The sequence below is a fragment of the Rattus norvegicus genome, chromosome 10, assembly GCF_021556685.1.
Source record: "Rattus norvegicus strain SHRSP/BbbUtx chromosome 10, alternate assembly SHRSP_T2T, whole genome shotgun sequence".
Classification (NCBI taxonomy): Eukaryota; Metazoa; Chordata; class Mammalia; order Rodentia; family Muridae; genus Rattus; species Rattus norvegicus.
In genome coordinates this window covers 71,134,168-71,151,135 of record NC_141543.1, presented here as the reverse complement: position 1 = coordinate 71,151,135, position 16,968 = coordinate 71,134,168, and the positions used below count along the sequence as shown (strand labels likewise).

Sequence of the window (16,968 nt, the reverse complement as noted above, 5' to 3'; positions counted from 1 at the left end):
GTCTGTCTTTCTACAGGCCCCATATGTGTGGAGGCCTGAAAAGGACAAACAATGTGGGCACTAGGAACCAAACTAAGGACTTCTGGAAAACAGAAATACTCTTCAAAATTTTATTTCTTAAAAATAACACCTTAGGCTGGGTATTTGGTGCACATCTTTAATCCCAGCACTTTGTGGCCAGTCTGGTCTACAAATTTGAGTTCTAGGACAGGCAGAACTACATGTCTCAAAAAACAAAGGAAAAAAAAAAAAAACCCTCAGGGTTGGAAAATTAGCTCAGCAGTTAAGAGCACGCGCTGTTTTTGCAGAGCACCCAGGTTTGATTTCCAGCACCCACACAGTAGCTCACAACCATCTGCCCCTCTAATTACAAAGGCTCTGAGATCCTCTCCTTACCTTCTCCAGCTCTAGGTATACACATGGTACACATACACATATGCAGGCAAAATATTCACACACATAAATAGTAAGTGTACAGGCTAGAGTCATCAGAAAGGAAGGAGCCTCAACTGAGACGGTCTCCCTAAGATCCAGGTGTAAGGAGTTGTCTTAATTACTGATTAGTGAGGAACGGCTCGGTCCATTATGGGTAGTACCATCCCTTGGCTCGATCCTAGATCCTAGGTTCTATAAGAAAGCAGGCTGAACAATTTAAAGCAAGATAGCAAGCAGCACCCTCCATGGCCTCTGCATCAGCTCCTGCCTCCAGGTTCCTGCCCTGTGTGAGTTCCAATCCTGACTTCCTTTGGTGATGAATAGCAATGTGGAAGTGTAAACTGAATAACCCCTTTCCTCCCCAACTTGTTTTTTAGTTTTGGTGTTTTATTGCAGCAACAGAAACCCTAACTAAGTAAATCTAAAAATTAAAAATCAAACCAAACAAAGCAAAAGACTCTCGGGCTGGGTGGTGGCGGCATAAGCCATTAATCCCAGCACTCCGGAGACAGGGGTGGCGAATTTTGAGTTTGAGGCCAGCCTAGTCTAAGTGAGTTCTAGGACAGCCAGGGATGCCTAAAGACAGAAATTCAGTCTCAAATAAACCAAAAAGAAAAAAGCTTGCATGTGAACAATCTAACATTACAGCCAGCAGCCAGCCAGCAGTAATGAGAGTGGTTACTTTAATGATGAAATTTAATTTAACTAGAAGAAATGAAATACTAATATACACTACAGCATGAGCGAACTTTGAATACATGGAGCTGGTGAAAGAAGAGAAAAATAAAAGCTACTCATTGATGATTCTACTGACAGGAGTGTCCAGAACAAAATATACCAGCAGCTGCCAGGAGCAAAGAGGTCAGGGTGTTTGCTAATGGCTACAGGGTTTCTCCGGGGGATGAAAGGCACTGGAGTTAAGAGGTGCATAACCTTCAAAATACACACGCACACACTCACTCACACACACACACACACACACACACACACACACACGTGCATGGGGTGGGGGTGCAGAGGAAGAAAGCCAATAAGATAAAAGTAAGATTTCTTGAAGAAATTAAACACATTTTCCTTTGTAGATAGTACAATCTATGTAGACAAGATCTCCACAGATATAATATCTTAATCAGACATATAATCACTTAATTAAATGTCTGAAAGAGGTAAACTTTGTGTTATATACCTAAAAAAAATCAGTTTTAAGTTTATAGCAAAATTTTGTTAAATTCTGGGTATTTCTCAATAGAATTATTATACTTCTTAGCTATGAAAGAGTATATTCGACTTGCATCCCATGTACCCACAGCAAAAGACAAGAGACCGCCGGAGAAGGTAGCACGTAGCACACTGGCTTACTAAGCACAAGGCCCCGAGATCAATTACTGACAGAATACGAAGCAACAACAACACAAAAACAAAACTGCTACCCTGATTTCTGTTGGCAAGATGGATTAGTGAGTAAAAAAACTTAGAATCAAGCCTGCCAGTGTGGGTGGGGCCCAAACAGTGGAAAGAGAGAACTGACTCTCACAAGCATGGCATACACCCACCTCACAAGAGGAATGGACAATTAAGAAACAAGTTCACATATTTTATAGTTGTAACGTACGTACACCTTAAACAAAGTCTAAGTTGTTTTCTGTGCGTCAGTGACACTACCCGAACCAATACATTGTGAAGACACAATGTCAGTGTCACTGAGCTGGAACAAACAATTTAGCAACTTAATAAGCAACACAACCACATTTCAACAACCTCATTTTTATAAAATGCTAAACATTACTAAAACCCACTTCCATACTAGAATTCCTGTATCATTCAGGCCCACAACACAGCCTAGGGTTACCTCTTTCTCCTCTGGGCAGTACAAAGGCCCTGTAGGATGAAGAACAGCTTTCTGTGCATAATAGAACAGTTCTGATATATTCTTTAGGTTTTTTGCTGAACACTAAAAAATAAAAAAAAAATTTAATTAATTTTATGTTCTAAAATCAATTATGATAGCCAAAAACAATTTAAAAATGTTAGCATAGGATATTCCTCCTTTGGAACCTTTCCCACTCTCAGGAGTTTTCCTTGGTTATTTTATTTTTTTGCTACACTCAGCTTTAGTGGGGTGGGGGTGGGGAGGAAGAAAGCCAATATAAGGTAAGAGTAAGATTCCTTGAAGAAACTGAAAACACATTTGCCTTTGTCGACAGTACCAAGATCTCCATAGAGTTTAAGAGAAAAAACTCTTAAGTTCTCTGTTTTATTTGATTTATATGACTTCACAACAAACAGAAAATTTATTCCATCCCCTATAATCTCCCCTCCCATTCAAAGTCTCCAATTACAGATCATCCCCCAACACATTTCCAAACTAAAGCACAAGCCATACCTCCACACAGGTTTCTATTTCTGTATATTGGTTCATAATTGGAAGGATGGTCTCCATACTACTATACTCCACCAGGTCAGATTTGTTCCCAACCAATATCAAAGGCAGCCTGAAATGAATAGAGCATTAATGCAATCAAGAAAACAAAAGAGTTAGATCTGTATTATAACTTACATCATTACCCATTCTATTTAAATTCCCATCAGAACTTTCCTAAAATAAGGTCAAGCTACGGCCCCCAGATAGTAGGTTCATTCAGTCAGTCAGCTCGGATTTATAGAGAATATCTGTTTCAAGCACACACTCTTCTAAGTACTAAAGACCTTAAGAAAGAAGTCCCTCAGGGGCTGGAGAGACAGATCAGTGGTTAAGAGCACTAGCTGCTATTCCAGAGGACCTGAGTTCAACTCCCAGGACCCACATGGCAGTTCAAACTGTAACTCTAGTTCTAGGACATCCAACACCCTCCCACAGACAAACACCAATGTATATAAATTTAAGAAGAGTGGTGGGGAGGGTGGAAAGATGGGTAAGAGCACTGGCTACACTTCCAGAGGACCTGGGTACAATTCTCAGCACCCACATGATAGTTCAAACTGTCTGTAACTCCAGTTCTAGGGGAATCTGACACTCTCAAACAGACATACATGCAGACAAAATACCAATGGACACAAGAATAAAGTTTAAAATTTAAAAATAAAATTTAAAGCCAAATGGTGGAAGCACATGCCTTTAATCCCAGCACTTTGAAGGCAGATGCAGGTGGATCTCTAAGTCTCTCTGATCTACAGAGGAAGTTTCAGGACAGCCAGGGCTACAAAGAGGAGCCCTGTCTCAAAAAACCAACTAAACAAACAAAAAATATCCCTCTCATTCTAAGAGTGAAAACTAGTGAAAATGCACAGCATGCCATGGAGGAACAGAACAGGGAGACACAAACAAATGAATGGGAGAGAGATGCTCATAAAACTTCTCTGCGGTGGGTGGTATTTGAGCCAAGCATTGAAGGGCAACATGGATCTGCCACATGGAGAGCAGAGAGAACTGGCTGGGAAGAGAGAGCATGGCCACCGTGGTGGGCTCAGAGAACAGGAAGGTATGGAAGAATGGATGGACAAGGAGAAGGTAGAGATGGGTCAGACTGAGAAAGAAAGGCCAGACATACGAGGGCTTCTAAGCTGTGATAAGGAATGTAGGCTTCATCATTAGTATAAACAAGAAGCTAATGAAGAGTTACAAGTAAGGCAAGGTCTGATCTAACCATTGCCTTTATTATTACTATTTTTTTTCTTTCTTTTTTTTTTTTTCTTTTTTTTCCGGGGCTGGGGACCGAACCCAGGACCTTGCGCTTCCTAGGTAAGCGCTCTACCACTGAGCCAAATCCCCAACCCCTATTATTACTATTTTTAATGTATCTGATACCATTGAACTCAAAAGTTAAATTTTTGTTTTGTTTTAGTTTTTTACATGTATGAGTGCTTTGCCTGCACATATGTATGTGCACCACGTGCATGTCTGGCACCCAAAGAAGTTAGAAGGAGGTATTGGATCCCAAGAACTAGAATTACAGAGAGTTGTCAGCCATCATGTGTGTGCTCTAACTCAAACCTGGATCTACTGGAAGAGCAGCCATTGCTCTGAACTGCGTCTAGCGTCCTAGCACTGATCAATACATTTAAACATCATCTGCTATTCAGAGATATATAGTGAAGTATTTACAACTTGATATATCTATTTGCTTTAAAATAGTCCTGACGGGACAAATAGACAAGACTGGTCCTGAATTAACTGTTGAAGCTGGGTGACAGATTCAATGCACTATTCTCTCTCTGTTTTATGGGTGCATTCTTTCACTGAGAAACAGTCTTAGAACACACTCCAGAAATAGAGGTGAACTCTGTGAGTTCAAGGCCAACCTAGTCTACAGAGAAAGTTCCAGGACAGCCAAGACAGGGAAACCCTATCAAAAAAAAAAAAAAAAAAAAAAAAAAAAAAAAAAAAAACAAAAAGAAAAATAGAAAAAGCCTTAACCCTTAACTGTCCCAAATATGGTAAATGTTCCCAAGACTACCAGACTCTGCAAGAAATGTAGTAAGTATTAGCCTCCCAAAATGACATGGTACAAGAAGGTGAAAAAAACCTTTGCATGCCCAGGGAAAGGAACATTATGACAGGAAGTGGACTGGCCATGGTGGGCAGACTAAGCCTATTTTACACACACACACACACACACACACACACACACACACACACACACACACAGACAGGATACAAAGATTATGCTGAGGCTTGAGCCTGACTGCAGATTTAAGAGGATGTGGGAGGCAATGAGAAGAGAAAGAGCCAAGCGATCCAGTTCTAAGATGATTTTAGGGTTTGTGTGTATGTGTTTGTTTGTTTTTCAAGGTAGGATTTCTCTGTGTATCCCAGAATATCCTGGGACAAAAAAGAGAAAAAGAAAATAGTAAAAGAAATAAAAAGGCTTTTTAAAATCTTTCTGTACTACATTTCTGTGTCTGTTTCTGTCTCTCTCTGCCTCTCTTTCTGCCTCTGTCTGTCTGTCTGTTTGTCTGTCTGTCTGTCTCTGTCTCTCTCTCTCTCTGTGGGGTGTGTGTGTGTTCAGAGGACAACGTTTAAGAGTCAGTTCTTTCTTCCATGTGGATTCTGGGGATCATTATGCCATCAGAATTGCTGGCAAGTGCCTTTAGCAATAGAACTACCTCATTGGCCTAGAAACTTTTTAAAAATATGGTAGCTTACGGGCTACAGCAATGGTTCAATGGTTAAAAGCACTTGTTCTTGTAGAGGATCTGATTCATTTCCTAGCATTTACATGGCAATTCACAACTGCCTCTGCCTCCAGTTCTAGGAGATCTGACACCCTCTTCTGCCTGTGGGGGGTCTGCACATATACATATGCAGTAAACAAATAAGAGAGCAAAACACATTCTCAGAGACAGAGCAGATAGAAAAGTTAACGATCTTGTTTTAAGTAAGTGAAATCTGAGCGGCCTACGGGAAATCTAAATGGGTTATCAAAGACACAGAGTAGTGGAGACTGTTACATGTGAGTCCTAAAGGACATCTTGGAACAAAACAAATCACTTTACTAGACTCCAAACTCCCAACACAAACTCCCGCAGCATTTACTTTAACAGCTTTACCTTGGTATGATTTATATTGCTTATGTTGCCCAAGAGCAGACTTCTAACAAGATTAGGAAGAATTAGAAAACACAGTAGTTTATTTAAAACAAAACCAAACCAAAATGAAACAAAACCATTTCTAAGCAGAAGTTGAAGTTTATCAGTTCTAAAGTGCCAGGCTAAAATGAAAGCATCTAGTGCTTTTGAAACTCTCTGGCTATGTGATACTGATGTAAGAAGAGTCCTAAGGAAGAAGAGATATGTACCAAAAATAATCCACAGATGAGGTTTGGGAAAGTTACTGGAGGGTTGGGGATTTAGCTCAGTGGTAGAGCGCTTGCCTAGCAAGCGCAAGGCCCTGGGTTCGGTCCCCAGCTCTGAAAAAAAAAAAAAAAAAAAAGAACAGCCTGGGAAAATATAGTGAGATTTTGTGCTCTAAAATAAAATTTAAGTAAATAAATAAGGTCCACAAAGTAGTCATAGTATTTTAGTGACAGCAAAGCCAAAGTTCTAAAAACATTGGCATAAATTGGTTCTTCTGAGATGCTGGCCAAAGTATGCTCTCCTCTCCAGAGAGGCCCTCCTAGAAACAGCCCCAGGAGAAAGCACCGAGAGCATGTAGCTACTACGGCCTTTAAGGCTCCACTGTCTAACACAACATTCTATGAAGATGACCTTGCTTGTTTTTTGAGACAGGGTCTTTCTAAATAATCCTGGATGGATCGCTTCTCGGCCTTTTGGCTAAGATCAAGTGTAATAATCCTGGATATCCTAGAACTCCCTACACCAGGCTGGCTGCAAACTCACAGAATCACCTGCTGAGATCCAGGGCATGTGCCAATAGGTCCTGAAGTGAGGATGATCTTTAGTGTGCTGCTACCAGAACCACCTGCCACCGGTGCTTCTGAAATGTGGGTAAGTGGATCAGAGGAATGTATAGGCTTTTGTTATTTCATTTTAATTAATTTAAATCACCACAAATGACAAAAGGCTATAGCACTTAAGAGCTGAGTCATTCTCTTCTTTCCACTTTGTCACCACAAAGTCTAAGAAACAATGACGAGTCACCACAGAGCTTCAAGGCCAAGTAAGTTAGTTTCCCTTCCACAAAAGAGTTAGACAGGGGCATCAGATTTCTAGAGAATAAACAACAAAAATGCTAAAAAAGAATCCTGAAAACTTGAGCAAAGGGCCAGATGTATATAATTAATACTTAAAACAAGATTTTCCTAACACTTAAAAAGATTTAAATGGGGGCTGAACTGGTAGCTCAATGGTTAAGAGTGCCTGCTGCTCTTCCAGAGGACCTGTGCTTGGTTCCCAGCAACCACATGGTGGCTCACCAACAATTATAGCTCCACTTACAGAGGACCTGATGCCTCCCTCAACCTTTGGCAGCATGCACACTATACATCAAACTTCTCACAGACACATAAACAAGGAAGAACAAATAAGTAAACCAGTTTTAAAAAGAAGACTGGAATGCTGGGAGTGTGTCATAAACCTCTAACCCCAGCACTCGGGGGGGGGGGGGGGGCAGACAGACATTTATGAGTTTGAGGTCAGCCTAGTCTCAAAGAACCCGTCTCAAAGAAAAGAAAAAGAAAGAATGAAGATTGAAGGCTGGGCAAGAAGGCACCAGAGGCATACACCTTTAATCCCAGCACTTGGGAGTTAGAGGCAGTGGAGTTGTGTGAGTTCCAAGCCAAGAATACATAGTGAGATCCTGTCACAAAATAGAAAGAAAGGAAGAAAGGAAGAAAGGAAGAAAGGAAGAAAGGAAGGAAGGAAGAAAGAAAGGAAGAAAGGAAGAAAGGAAGGAAGGAAGAAAGAAAGAAAGAAAGAAAGAAAGAAAGAAAGAAAGAAAGGAAGAAAGAAAGAAAGAAAGGAAGGAAGGAAGAGACAGAGAGAATAAAAAAATTTTTGTCCAACTAAATACTGGAAGGAAATACTTTCATATGACTTAAAACTGAAAGCATTTATGCAGAGAACTATCACTCTACTTAGGAAATTACTGAGTGTGTTGTCTTGCATTTCCCCTTCTCATTGTATCTTCCAAAGAACTACACAGAGCCTTCTTGCATGAACTTCTAAATGGAGATTTACAGGGCATTCTAGAGAATTTATATACGAGCTATCTAATTCAATTCTTGCTGCAGCCATATGCATTCAGGATAGATATTTATTCCTATTACAGATGAGGAAACTAGAGAGTCAAATTAAGTCAGAGCCTTAAGTTCTTAAGTGGGCAAACCAGATCTGAAAGGTTGCTCAACATTTTCCAAGTCCTATGCTCTGTCTAGTGCACACAAAATGAGCAATCAACAATTCCACACCTCATTAAAGAAGCAACTCGAAAGGAGGCACACAATACAGGCAAAGACGGACTCCAAATAGATTCAGGCAGCAGTCAGTTATCTATCAGTAACCATTACAGCGTCAGAGCTATTTTCGGCTTTGCTCTCACATCTATCTACTGTTTCTAATCACTCCTGCCCTCAAAAAAGTCTGTGGTCTGTGGAGGTAGGTGAAGAGGGAGAGACTAATAAAGCCAATGTAGACATGGCTCAGCAGGAAGAGGCACGTTACCAGCAAGTCTCAGTTCCTTCCTGGAACCAACACAACAAGACAACTAAACCCTATTATTATTATTATTATTATTATTATTATTATTATTATTATTATTTTGGTTTGATTTTGGTTTTACAAGACAGAATTTTCTGTGTAGCCTGGCTGTCCTGAACTCACTTTGTAGACCAGGATGGCCTCAAACTCACACAGCTCCACTACCTTTGAATAGATTTTAAGATTTTATGTGTATGAGTGTTTTCCCTGTATGTTTATCAATGTACCGCACTCATGCTGGTGCCTGAGGAGATAGTGAGCCCCATATGAATGATGGGAATACAATCTGGGTCATTTTAAACCACAAGTGCGAAATAACAAAAGGCTGGAGAGATGGCTCAGTGGTTAGGAGGTCCTCCAGAGGTCCTGAGTTCAATTCTCAGCAACCACACGGTGGCTCACAACCATCTACAATGGGATCCCATGCCCTCTTCTGGTGTGTCTGAAGATAGTGACAGTGTATTCGTATAAATAAAAATAAATAATTCTTTAAAAAAAAAAAAAGAAAAGGAACAACAAGTGTTCTTAACCACTCCAGCCCCAAATCCTGCAAGCTGCCCTCTAACATATGTACACACACACGCATATGGGGCATGTTAATAACTGGTAGACCTAAGTAAAGACTTTACAATTGTGTTTGTTACTGTCTCTTAGATCTTTTCTGTACGTTTGAACAACAACAACAAAAAAATACCTGCTGTCTTTGTCTGTTCTTTCATTTATGAGAGGAATCCATCGGCTTGTTACCTAAAATAAAATTAAATAGGAATGAAGACATGATGCAGGTCTTCTTTAAAAAGCTGCAAATTTTTAATCCCAGCACTCAGGAGGCCGAGACAGAGGCCTGATACATATCAAGTTCCAGACTAGCCAGGGCTACATAGTAAGATTCCTTCTTTAAAAAGAAAAAAAGAGAAAAGAAAAAAGGGGAAGGATGAACAAAAAAAAAAAAAAAAAAAAGAGAGAGAGAGAGAGAGAGAGAGAGAGGGAGAGAAAGAGCATACTGTTCTTTTAAAGTTATTTTATGATTACAAGTGTTCTGTCTAAACATATGTCTAGACACTATGAGCATGCCTAGTGCCAAAGCCAGAAGAGGGCTTTAGATCCTTTAGAACTGAAATGGAGTCATGGATCAGAGCAGCCTCTGAGACATCTCCTCTATTATTTTGTTAAGAGTCCTTAAAAGTGGGGTTGGGGATTTAGCTCAGCGGTAGAGCACTTGCCTAGCGAGTGCAAGGCCCTGGGTTCGGTCCCCAGCTCTGAAAAAAAGAAAAAAGAAAAAAGAAAAAAGAAAAAAAAAGAGTCCTTAAAAATCTCACTGGAGAACCAGCTTTGACCAGGTTTGCCCTATTAAGGGTACACAGGGGGCAGGTTTGCAAACCCAGGCTGAGCAGGGATCATGGGTTCCATCAGGCTGGGATACAGAGCAAGACCCTGCTGTAAAACAAAGACAAAGCTGTGTAAGGGTGGCTCACACCTTAGTAGCAGCACTTGAGAAGCAGAGGCAAATGGATCTCTGTGAGTTCAAGGCCAGCGTGGTCTACAGAGCAAGTTCCAGGACAACCAAGGTTACGCCGTGAGACCCTGTCTAAAACAAACAAATAAACACGAACAAACCCCAAAACCTTGAGACAAGAGGTTTGCAGCCTGGTTTATATGACAAATCCAGACCAAGTTAAGCCACATAGTAAGAACATGCCTAAAAATAAGTAAGTAAACAGTAACACATTGAGTTTAAACAGAGAGAAAATGTAAATATACCTTATCAATAGAATGTTTGTTGTTAACAGCATAAACTATGCAGATGACATTAGCCTAGAAGAAAGAGTAATAAATTACTGGCACTTTGAAATAAAATATATACAACAGCATTTAATTATCAAATACTAAAATTTTTGAGCCAAAGGGGGAAATTCTTGAAAAAGAAAAACCTACCTAGAAGAAAAAAGTATCCCTAAAGAAGCAGAGCAAACGAGACGTACTCAAGTGCCAACTGAGAACTCCTGGAAGTGGGGATGGTGGCGCACACACTGAGCGCTCAACAAGTGGAAAGAGAGGGACAGACACGCCTCAACCACACCAGGAGCTCAAGGCCAAGACAAGGTCACTACCCAACTGGCCCTCAGAAAAAGCATATTCTTGGTAAAAGAACTAAAAAGATAAACTCATAGGATTACCACTGTTCACATGAGCGGACACGCGGACACACAGACACACAGATACACATGCACTGACACACACACATGCACACAAGATGTCCTTTTTACACATACCTGTGATATTTCTTGATGAAGTTGTTCATCACTCTGTTCTGCCTCTACAAATGACAAAAGCCAGTGTTTTGTATTTAAAGTCTTTCATAACTAATCGTCAAGCAATCAAAAAAAAAAATCTATGTAATTTCCACCTAACAAAATTGACACAGATGGTTCCCAGCAGTCCCACAGCGGCACAGAACTATCTATAACTCCAGGTTCAGGGGATCCTATACCCTATTCTGACCTCCATGGCTATCAGGCATGAACATAATACATTTATATACCTTCAGGCATACATACATACTCATAAAAATCAATAAATCTTCAAAGTGACGCAGTGAAGTTCCAGGCAGGATCCAAACTGAGGCTAGTGCACTGAAAGAAAGGCTGACCTATGATAAGGAAGCTGATTAGCAGGGAGGCTGACTCAAGAGGACAATTCCAGCACAGAAGCACAGTGGACTCGTGCCAAAAAGCTAGGCCAGAATCTGATCCAGAGTTGAAAAAAGGTCAGGCAAAAAAGATCAACAACTCAAGAAAGGAGACAGAGTTTCAGAGCCAGAAGCCCAGACAAGAATTGTGACACAGAGTCCAAGACTACAGGATCTGGACACTATCAGCACAGTAGGTAGGAGTAGTAACAAAAAGGCCCTGAGGCAAAGCTGGAGCTTGACAATGAAGAAAGCAAAACTCCCTTTCTGGACTGATAAGATGCCTCAGTTGATAAGGGCTCTTGCTGCCATGCCTGAGTTCAATTCCCAGAACCCGTATAGTGAAAGGAGAGACTGAAATCCAGCAAGGTGTCCTCTGACTTTCACACATACTGTAGCATACTCATACCCACACATATACTAAATAAACAAACAAACAAACAAACAAACAAATAAATAAATAAATCAGTAACATGTATAGTTTTACAATGATCAGAAATAATAAGTTGACCTCTGTGTTTATGTGGTGTATACGTGTGTACACAGCTGTGTGTTTGTTGACATGCATGTTCACCTGTGTGATAATGATGTTGGGAATCTTCCTCTATCGTTTCACTGTTTCCAGACTGGTCTCTTTGGTGAATCTGCAGCTTACACACTGGCTCGACTGGCTGGCTAGTGAGCTCTGGGGTGTGCCAGGCTCTGGTCTGCCCAGGACTGCTGCTGTTACAGCCACAGTGCCCAGCCTTTCACTTGGGTACCAAGGATCTGCTCGCAGGTTCAGCAAGTATTTTAATTACTGAGCAATCTCCTCAGCTCTCAAGCTGACCATTTTTAATTCATTTCTTTGTAACAAAGGTTGAGAAGGGCTGGAGAGATGGCTCAGCTGTTAAGAGCACTGACTGCTCTCCCAAAGGTCCTGAGTTCAATTCCCAGCAACCACATGGTGGCTCACAATCATCTGTAATGAGATCCGATGCCCTCTTCTGGTGTGTCTGAAGACAGCGACAGTGTACTCACATATATTAAATAAATAAATCTTTAAAAAAAAAAAAAAACAAAGGTTGAGAAATTAAAGAGTTCAACAAATCATAATATACACATGTGTGTGATCTTGGAGCTCACTATCAGGCTAGGCAAACACTGTGTAAATGAGCTACATCCCCAGCCCTTCAACAAGTTCTACAATTCAGAACTTTCTCACTCTTTTTTGGATATGTATGTCTGTTTGGTACATGCATGTTCCATGTGTCTGTGGTGGCCAGAGGCACAGGAGAACCCTGAGGCTGGGGTCACAGGAGGTTGTGACCTTGACGTGGGTGCTGGGGAATGGACTCGGATCCTCTGCAAGAGGAAGACATGATCGTAAACATTTTTAAAAGCTCAGTGAGGTTTATTTCAGGGCTATTATATTAACCTCGGAGCCTCCTTCACCCACCAAAGGCCGCCCATTACCTGAATAATCAACAATGTGTGTTGGAACTCTTTCAGGGGTGACATCAGCTGGAATGGTGATTTCTTCTGCCCGAGGAGGAACCTTTATTTGACAACAAATATAAAAAAAGAATAAATGCGGTGAAATTATCCATCACACTTACTAATAACAATGCAGATTTATCTTTTTCAGGCCCTAGAAGCTTAGAGCTATCTTTGTAGGTATTCACTGCATTTTAAAATACTTTGAGGTGCTTTATTATATAAACAAAACTACAATAAAAACATTTTTTAAGGCCAGCAGGATGGATCAGTAGGTACAGATGCTTGCTAAGTCTGACCACCTGCATTTGACTCCCCGAAACCTCACAGTGGAAGGAGAGAACCTACTTCCCCCAGTCGTCCTCTTGCCTCCAAATGTGTACTGTGGTATATATGCACTTAAAGAAATAAATAGGGGTTGGGGATTTAGCTCAGTGGTAGAGCACTGCCTAGCAAGTGCAAGGCCCTGGGTTCAGTCCCCAGCTCTGAAAAAAAGAAAAGAAAAAAAAAGAGAAAGAAATAAAAATGCAACAAAAGGGTAGATACATAAATAAATAAGACAAAACAAAAAATGCAATAAAAAGGTAAATAAATAAAAGACAAAACAAAAATGCAATAAAAATTTTTAACAATAAAATAAAAATCAAAGGGAAAAATAAGTTTTCAGCTAGGGTAGAAGTCAATGGCAGAGCAAATGTCTGACCCTAGGTAAAAAGGAAAAAACTCTACCTCTGTAGTCAGTCAGAGGCCACACTAAGGGTATCTCAAGTTTTTCACAAACTTAAAACGATTCAATTTGATATTGAAATAATAGATTTTTTCTAATACATGGTTCTCATTCTACTTTGTTAATAATTTAAGATACTTTACAAATAAGTAGCTACATTAATCTAAGGCAATCTTGATAGAGAACTTGTCTAGTACATGCAGGCCCTGGGCTTAATCCTCAGCCTTGCAAAACCCACAAAAAACACAAAACAAAATGACCTTTCTCCCCTTCTCCTCTCCCTCTCCCCCCTCCCTCTCTGCTCTCTCTCTTTACCTGCTCTCACTCGCTCTCTCCTTCCCTCCCCCTCCCTCCCTCCTCCTTTCTCTCTATTATCTCCCTCTCTTTCCTCTTGTGTCCTCCATCAGCCTCTTCCCCACTTCCTCTCTCTGTCCTTCTCTGTCTCCCTTTCTCTGCCTCTATCTCTCTTCTCCAGGTTCCTTTTATATTTGAAAGAAAAAAAAAAAAAAAAGACAACCTTCAAGGTAACCAATTCACACTAATTTTGTCTAGGGTAGATGAAAACTGTTTGGCTCCATAAGCCTTGTGTTTAATAATTCCACGTTTCAGAAAGACTGCATATTTTTAACAAAACTGTCAAGTGTGGAGCCTCATTCCTTTCTTTTTAATTAATTTATTTTTATGTGTATGGGTTTTGCTTGCATGCATATCTATAAACCACATGAACATCTGGTGCCACAAGAGGCCAGAAAAAGGTCCTGGATCCCCTGGCACTGAAGTAACAGACAGTTGTGAGCTACCATCTGGGTGCTGGGAGTCAAACCCAGGTCCTGTGGAAGAGCTGCCAGTCCTCTGCTGAGCCTTCTCTCCAATCCCAACCGTATGACTTTTAATTACGGAGGAAAAAAACCATATCCACACTCAAGAGGAATACCCTAAAACAACTCTAACTTCAGTTAAACATTTAACATTTATTTATTCCTTCTGACAGGATCTCACTGCGCAGTTCTAGCTGGATTGGAACTCACTATAATGCTCTAAATTTATTTTCTTAGGTGCATGGGGATCATAGCACACAAGTGGAGTTCAGTGTAGAGTCACTGGGAATTAAAATCAAGTTGTCAGTCTTGGCAACAGGTACATTTTCTTATTCAGCCATCTTGTTAGCTCTTCAGTTAAACTTCTGCAGAGAACTGTAGGTATTATTCCCTAATTCTCAACTAATATTAATGTGCCACAATTTATTCCACTTTTCAAATTAAGGAATTACTATTAGATTCTTCTTTAGTGCAAAGCATTAAAAGCAGCAGCCATGGAATTGTGAATGCTGAAACTGCTACCCCGGGGAGGGAGGCTCCGAAGTAGACTGAAGCTCCTGCTCGATATGCACAAGACCCTGCATTCAATCCCAGCTACCAAAATCCAGAGCAACAAAGACTCTGCCATGTGGCACATCAAATTCCTAGCTCAGCAATAACACTATAAGATTATTTCTTTCTAAATAAGAGTAAAGAAAGGATTAATGCAAACTCTGACATTAATTTTATTTTTACTTGTGTGTGCACACACGTGTACTTACATGCCACATGTGTGTACGTTGGGGGGCAGATATCCACACATGCCAGAGAGTGTGGATAGCCAGGAGCTAAAGTTATAGGCAGCTACGAATCACCTAACAGGTGCTGGGACCTGACCATGGGTTCTCCAGAAGTACAACAAGTGCTTTTAAATACTGAGTTATCTCTCCAGCCTCAAACTCTGACATTAATAATATTTTGGGGAAAAACCAAACAGCAAACCAGGCTTGTAACCTCAGTATCTGGGACGCAGAGTAGAAGACTCAGAAAGTTCAAGAGTAGCCATGGCTACATAGAAAGTTTGAGGCCAGGGGCTGGGGATTTAGCTCAGTGGTAGAGCGCTTACCTAGGAAGCGCAAGGCCCTGGGTTCTGTCCCCAGCTCCGAAAAAAAGAACCAAAAAAAAAAAAAAAAAAAAAAAAAAGAAAGAAAGAAAGTTTGAGGCCAGTCTGTACTATACAGACTGGGTCCCCAGAAATAAATAGAACAAACGAACAACAACAAAATCCAAAATGTGGTTATGCTGCTGCACTGATGCCGTTCTCTACCCCATACCCTAACGCTACAGGAGGGTTTAGCTGGCATCCCTCACACTGGGATTTCCAAAACTGAGGTAAGTATAGCCCAGTACAATGGTGCACACATGTAATCCCAGCACCAAGGAAGGGGAGGTAGGAGGATGAGGAGTTTAAAGTCATCCTGAACTACATAGTAAGTTTGAGGCTAGCCTGGGGTACGAGACCCTGTCTCAAAACAGCAATAATAATAGTAATAAGAGCAAAACTCAAACCACTGGTTTCTGGTAGCATTTCATTATTACTAATTTAATGTCATACACAACAATTCTTTGGATAAAATAGAATGAATTCATATCTAATTTATAAAATGAAGTCTGTAGGTAATATTAGTTGCATCAGAACTCTAGTCTGGGGCTGGAGAGATGGCTCAGTGGTTAAGAGCGCTGACTGCTCTTCCAGAGGTCCTGAGTTCAATTCCCAGCACCCACATGGTGGCTCACAACTACCTGGTAGGTCGGAAGACAGCAACAATGTACTCATATACATAAAATAAATAAATCTTTTTTAAAAAAAAAAAGAACTCTAGTCTGACAACACCTGAGAGTGGACAGCACCAGGCAGAGGGTAAGCGGTACCCAGACCAGAAGGTAATCTGGTTTCAATTCACACAACTCTCTGCATTGTTCACGTCTGATAAACATTTCACCTCTAAGAACAGACTATACAAATGATATGATCTCCAGATCCTCTTTCCCACCACTTGAAAATTGAGACAACTAAGACCCAGAGATGACAAATGGCAAGGTCACTGGCTAATGAGATGGCTCAGTGACTTGCCAAGCAGACTGACAACCTGAGGGGGACCTTCAGGCCTCACTTGGAAGGAGAAAACTGTGACTCACACAGCTGTCCTGTGATCTCCGCACTGTGCTATGACGCACGTGTGTATGCGTGCAAACATACTCGTTTAATGTAAAAAGAAATTTTAATGGTAAGCACAAAATGAGAAGAACTTAGGCTGTTTCATAAGGTGATGTCCTCTGTAAACTAATGAGCTTTTTTGGTTCTTTTTTTTTTTTTTTCGGAGCTGGGGACCGAACCCAGGGCCTTGCGCTTCCTAGGTAAGCGCTCTACCACTGAGCTAAATCCCCAGCCCCACTAATGAGCTTTTTAAAAGTCTTAACTGTTGAAGAAACACATGAAGGTGGCATCGTTATCAGTTTAACTTATTTTTTATTAAAAATTAAAATTACAACAAAGAAATTACATGTTTACCTCTTCCGGAAATTCTTCACTGACCAGAGACATAATCAGTGATGTCTTCCCAACTCTAGCTGTTAAAAGAAAAATCATTACTTAATAAAACAATTTGGTTCTACAGAAACTCAAATCC

General features: G+C 40.6%; 1 protein-coding gene across 18 annotated transcripts in view; it reads right to left on the bottom strand.

Moving 5' to 3' along the window:
• Positions 1–16,968, bottom strand: part of Rhot1 (ras homolog family member T1) — a 63,769-nt gene that overhangs the window by 31,636 nt on the left and 15,165 nt on the right. For 10 of the 18 annotated variants that reach the window (XR_015630608.1, XR_015630609.1, XM_087572031.1 and 7 more), the window contains exons 2-8: positions 16,851–16,909; positions 12,734–12,815; positions 10,863–10,906; positions 10,351–10,404; positions 9,284–9,336; positions 2,819–2,927; positions 2,285–2,386 (exon numbers count right to left, since the gene is read on the bottom strand). Coding sequence is in view for 15 of the 18 variants with exons in the window: in XM_087572031.1 (XP_087428157.1) it covers positions 2,285–2,386; positions 2,819–2,927; positions 9,284–9,336; positions 10,351–10,404; positions 10,863–10,906; positions 12,734–12,815; positions 16,851–16,909 (503 nt within the window). In the remaining 3 variants the exon portion in view is untranslated. The remainder of the gene's footprint in view (positions 1–2,284; positions 2,387–2,818; positions 2,928–9,283; positions 9,337–10,350; positions 10,405–10,862; positions 10,907–12,733; positions 12,816–16,850; positions 16,910–16,968) is intronic. The other 8 variants (XR_015630610.1, XM_087572029.1, XM_087572032.1 and 5 more) reach the window with 1 other exon arrangement.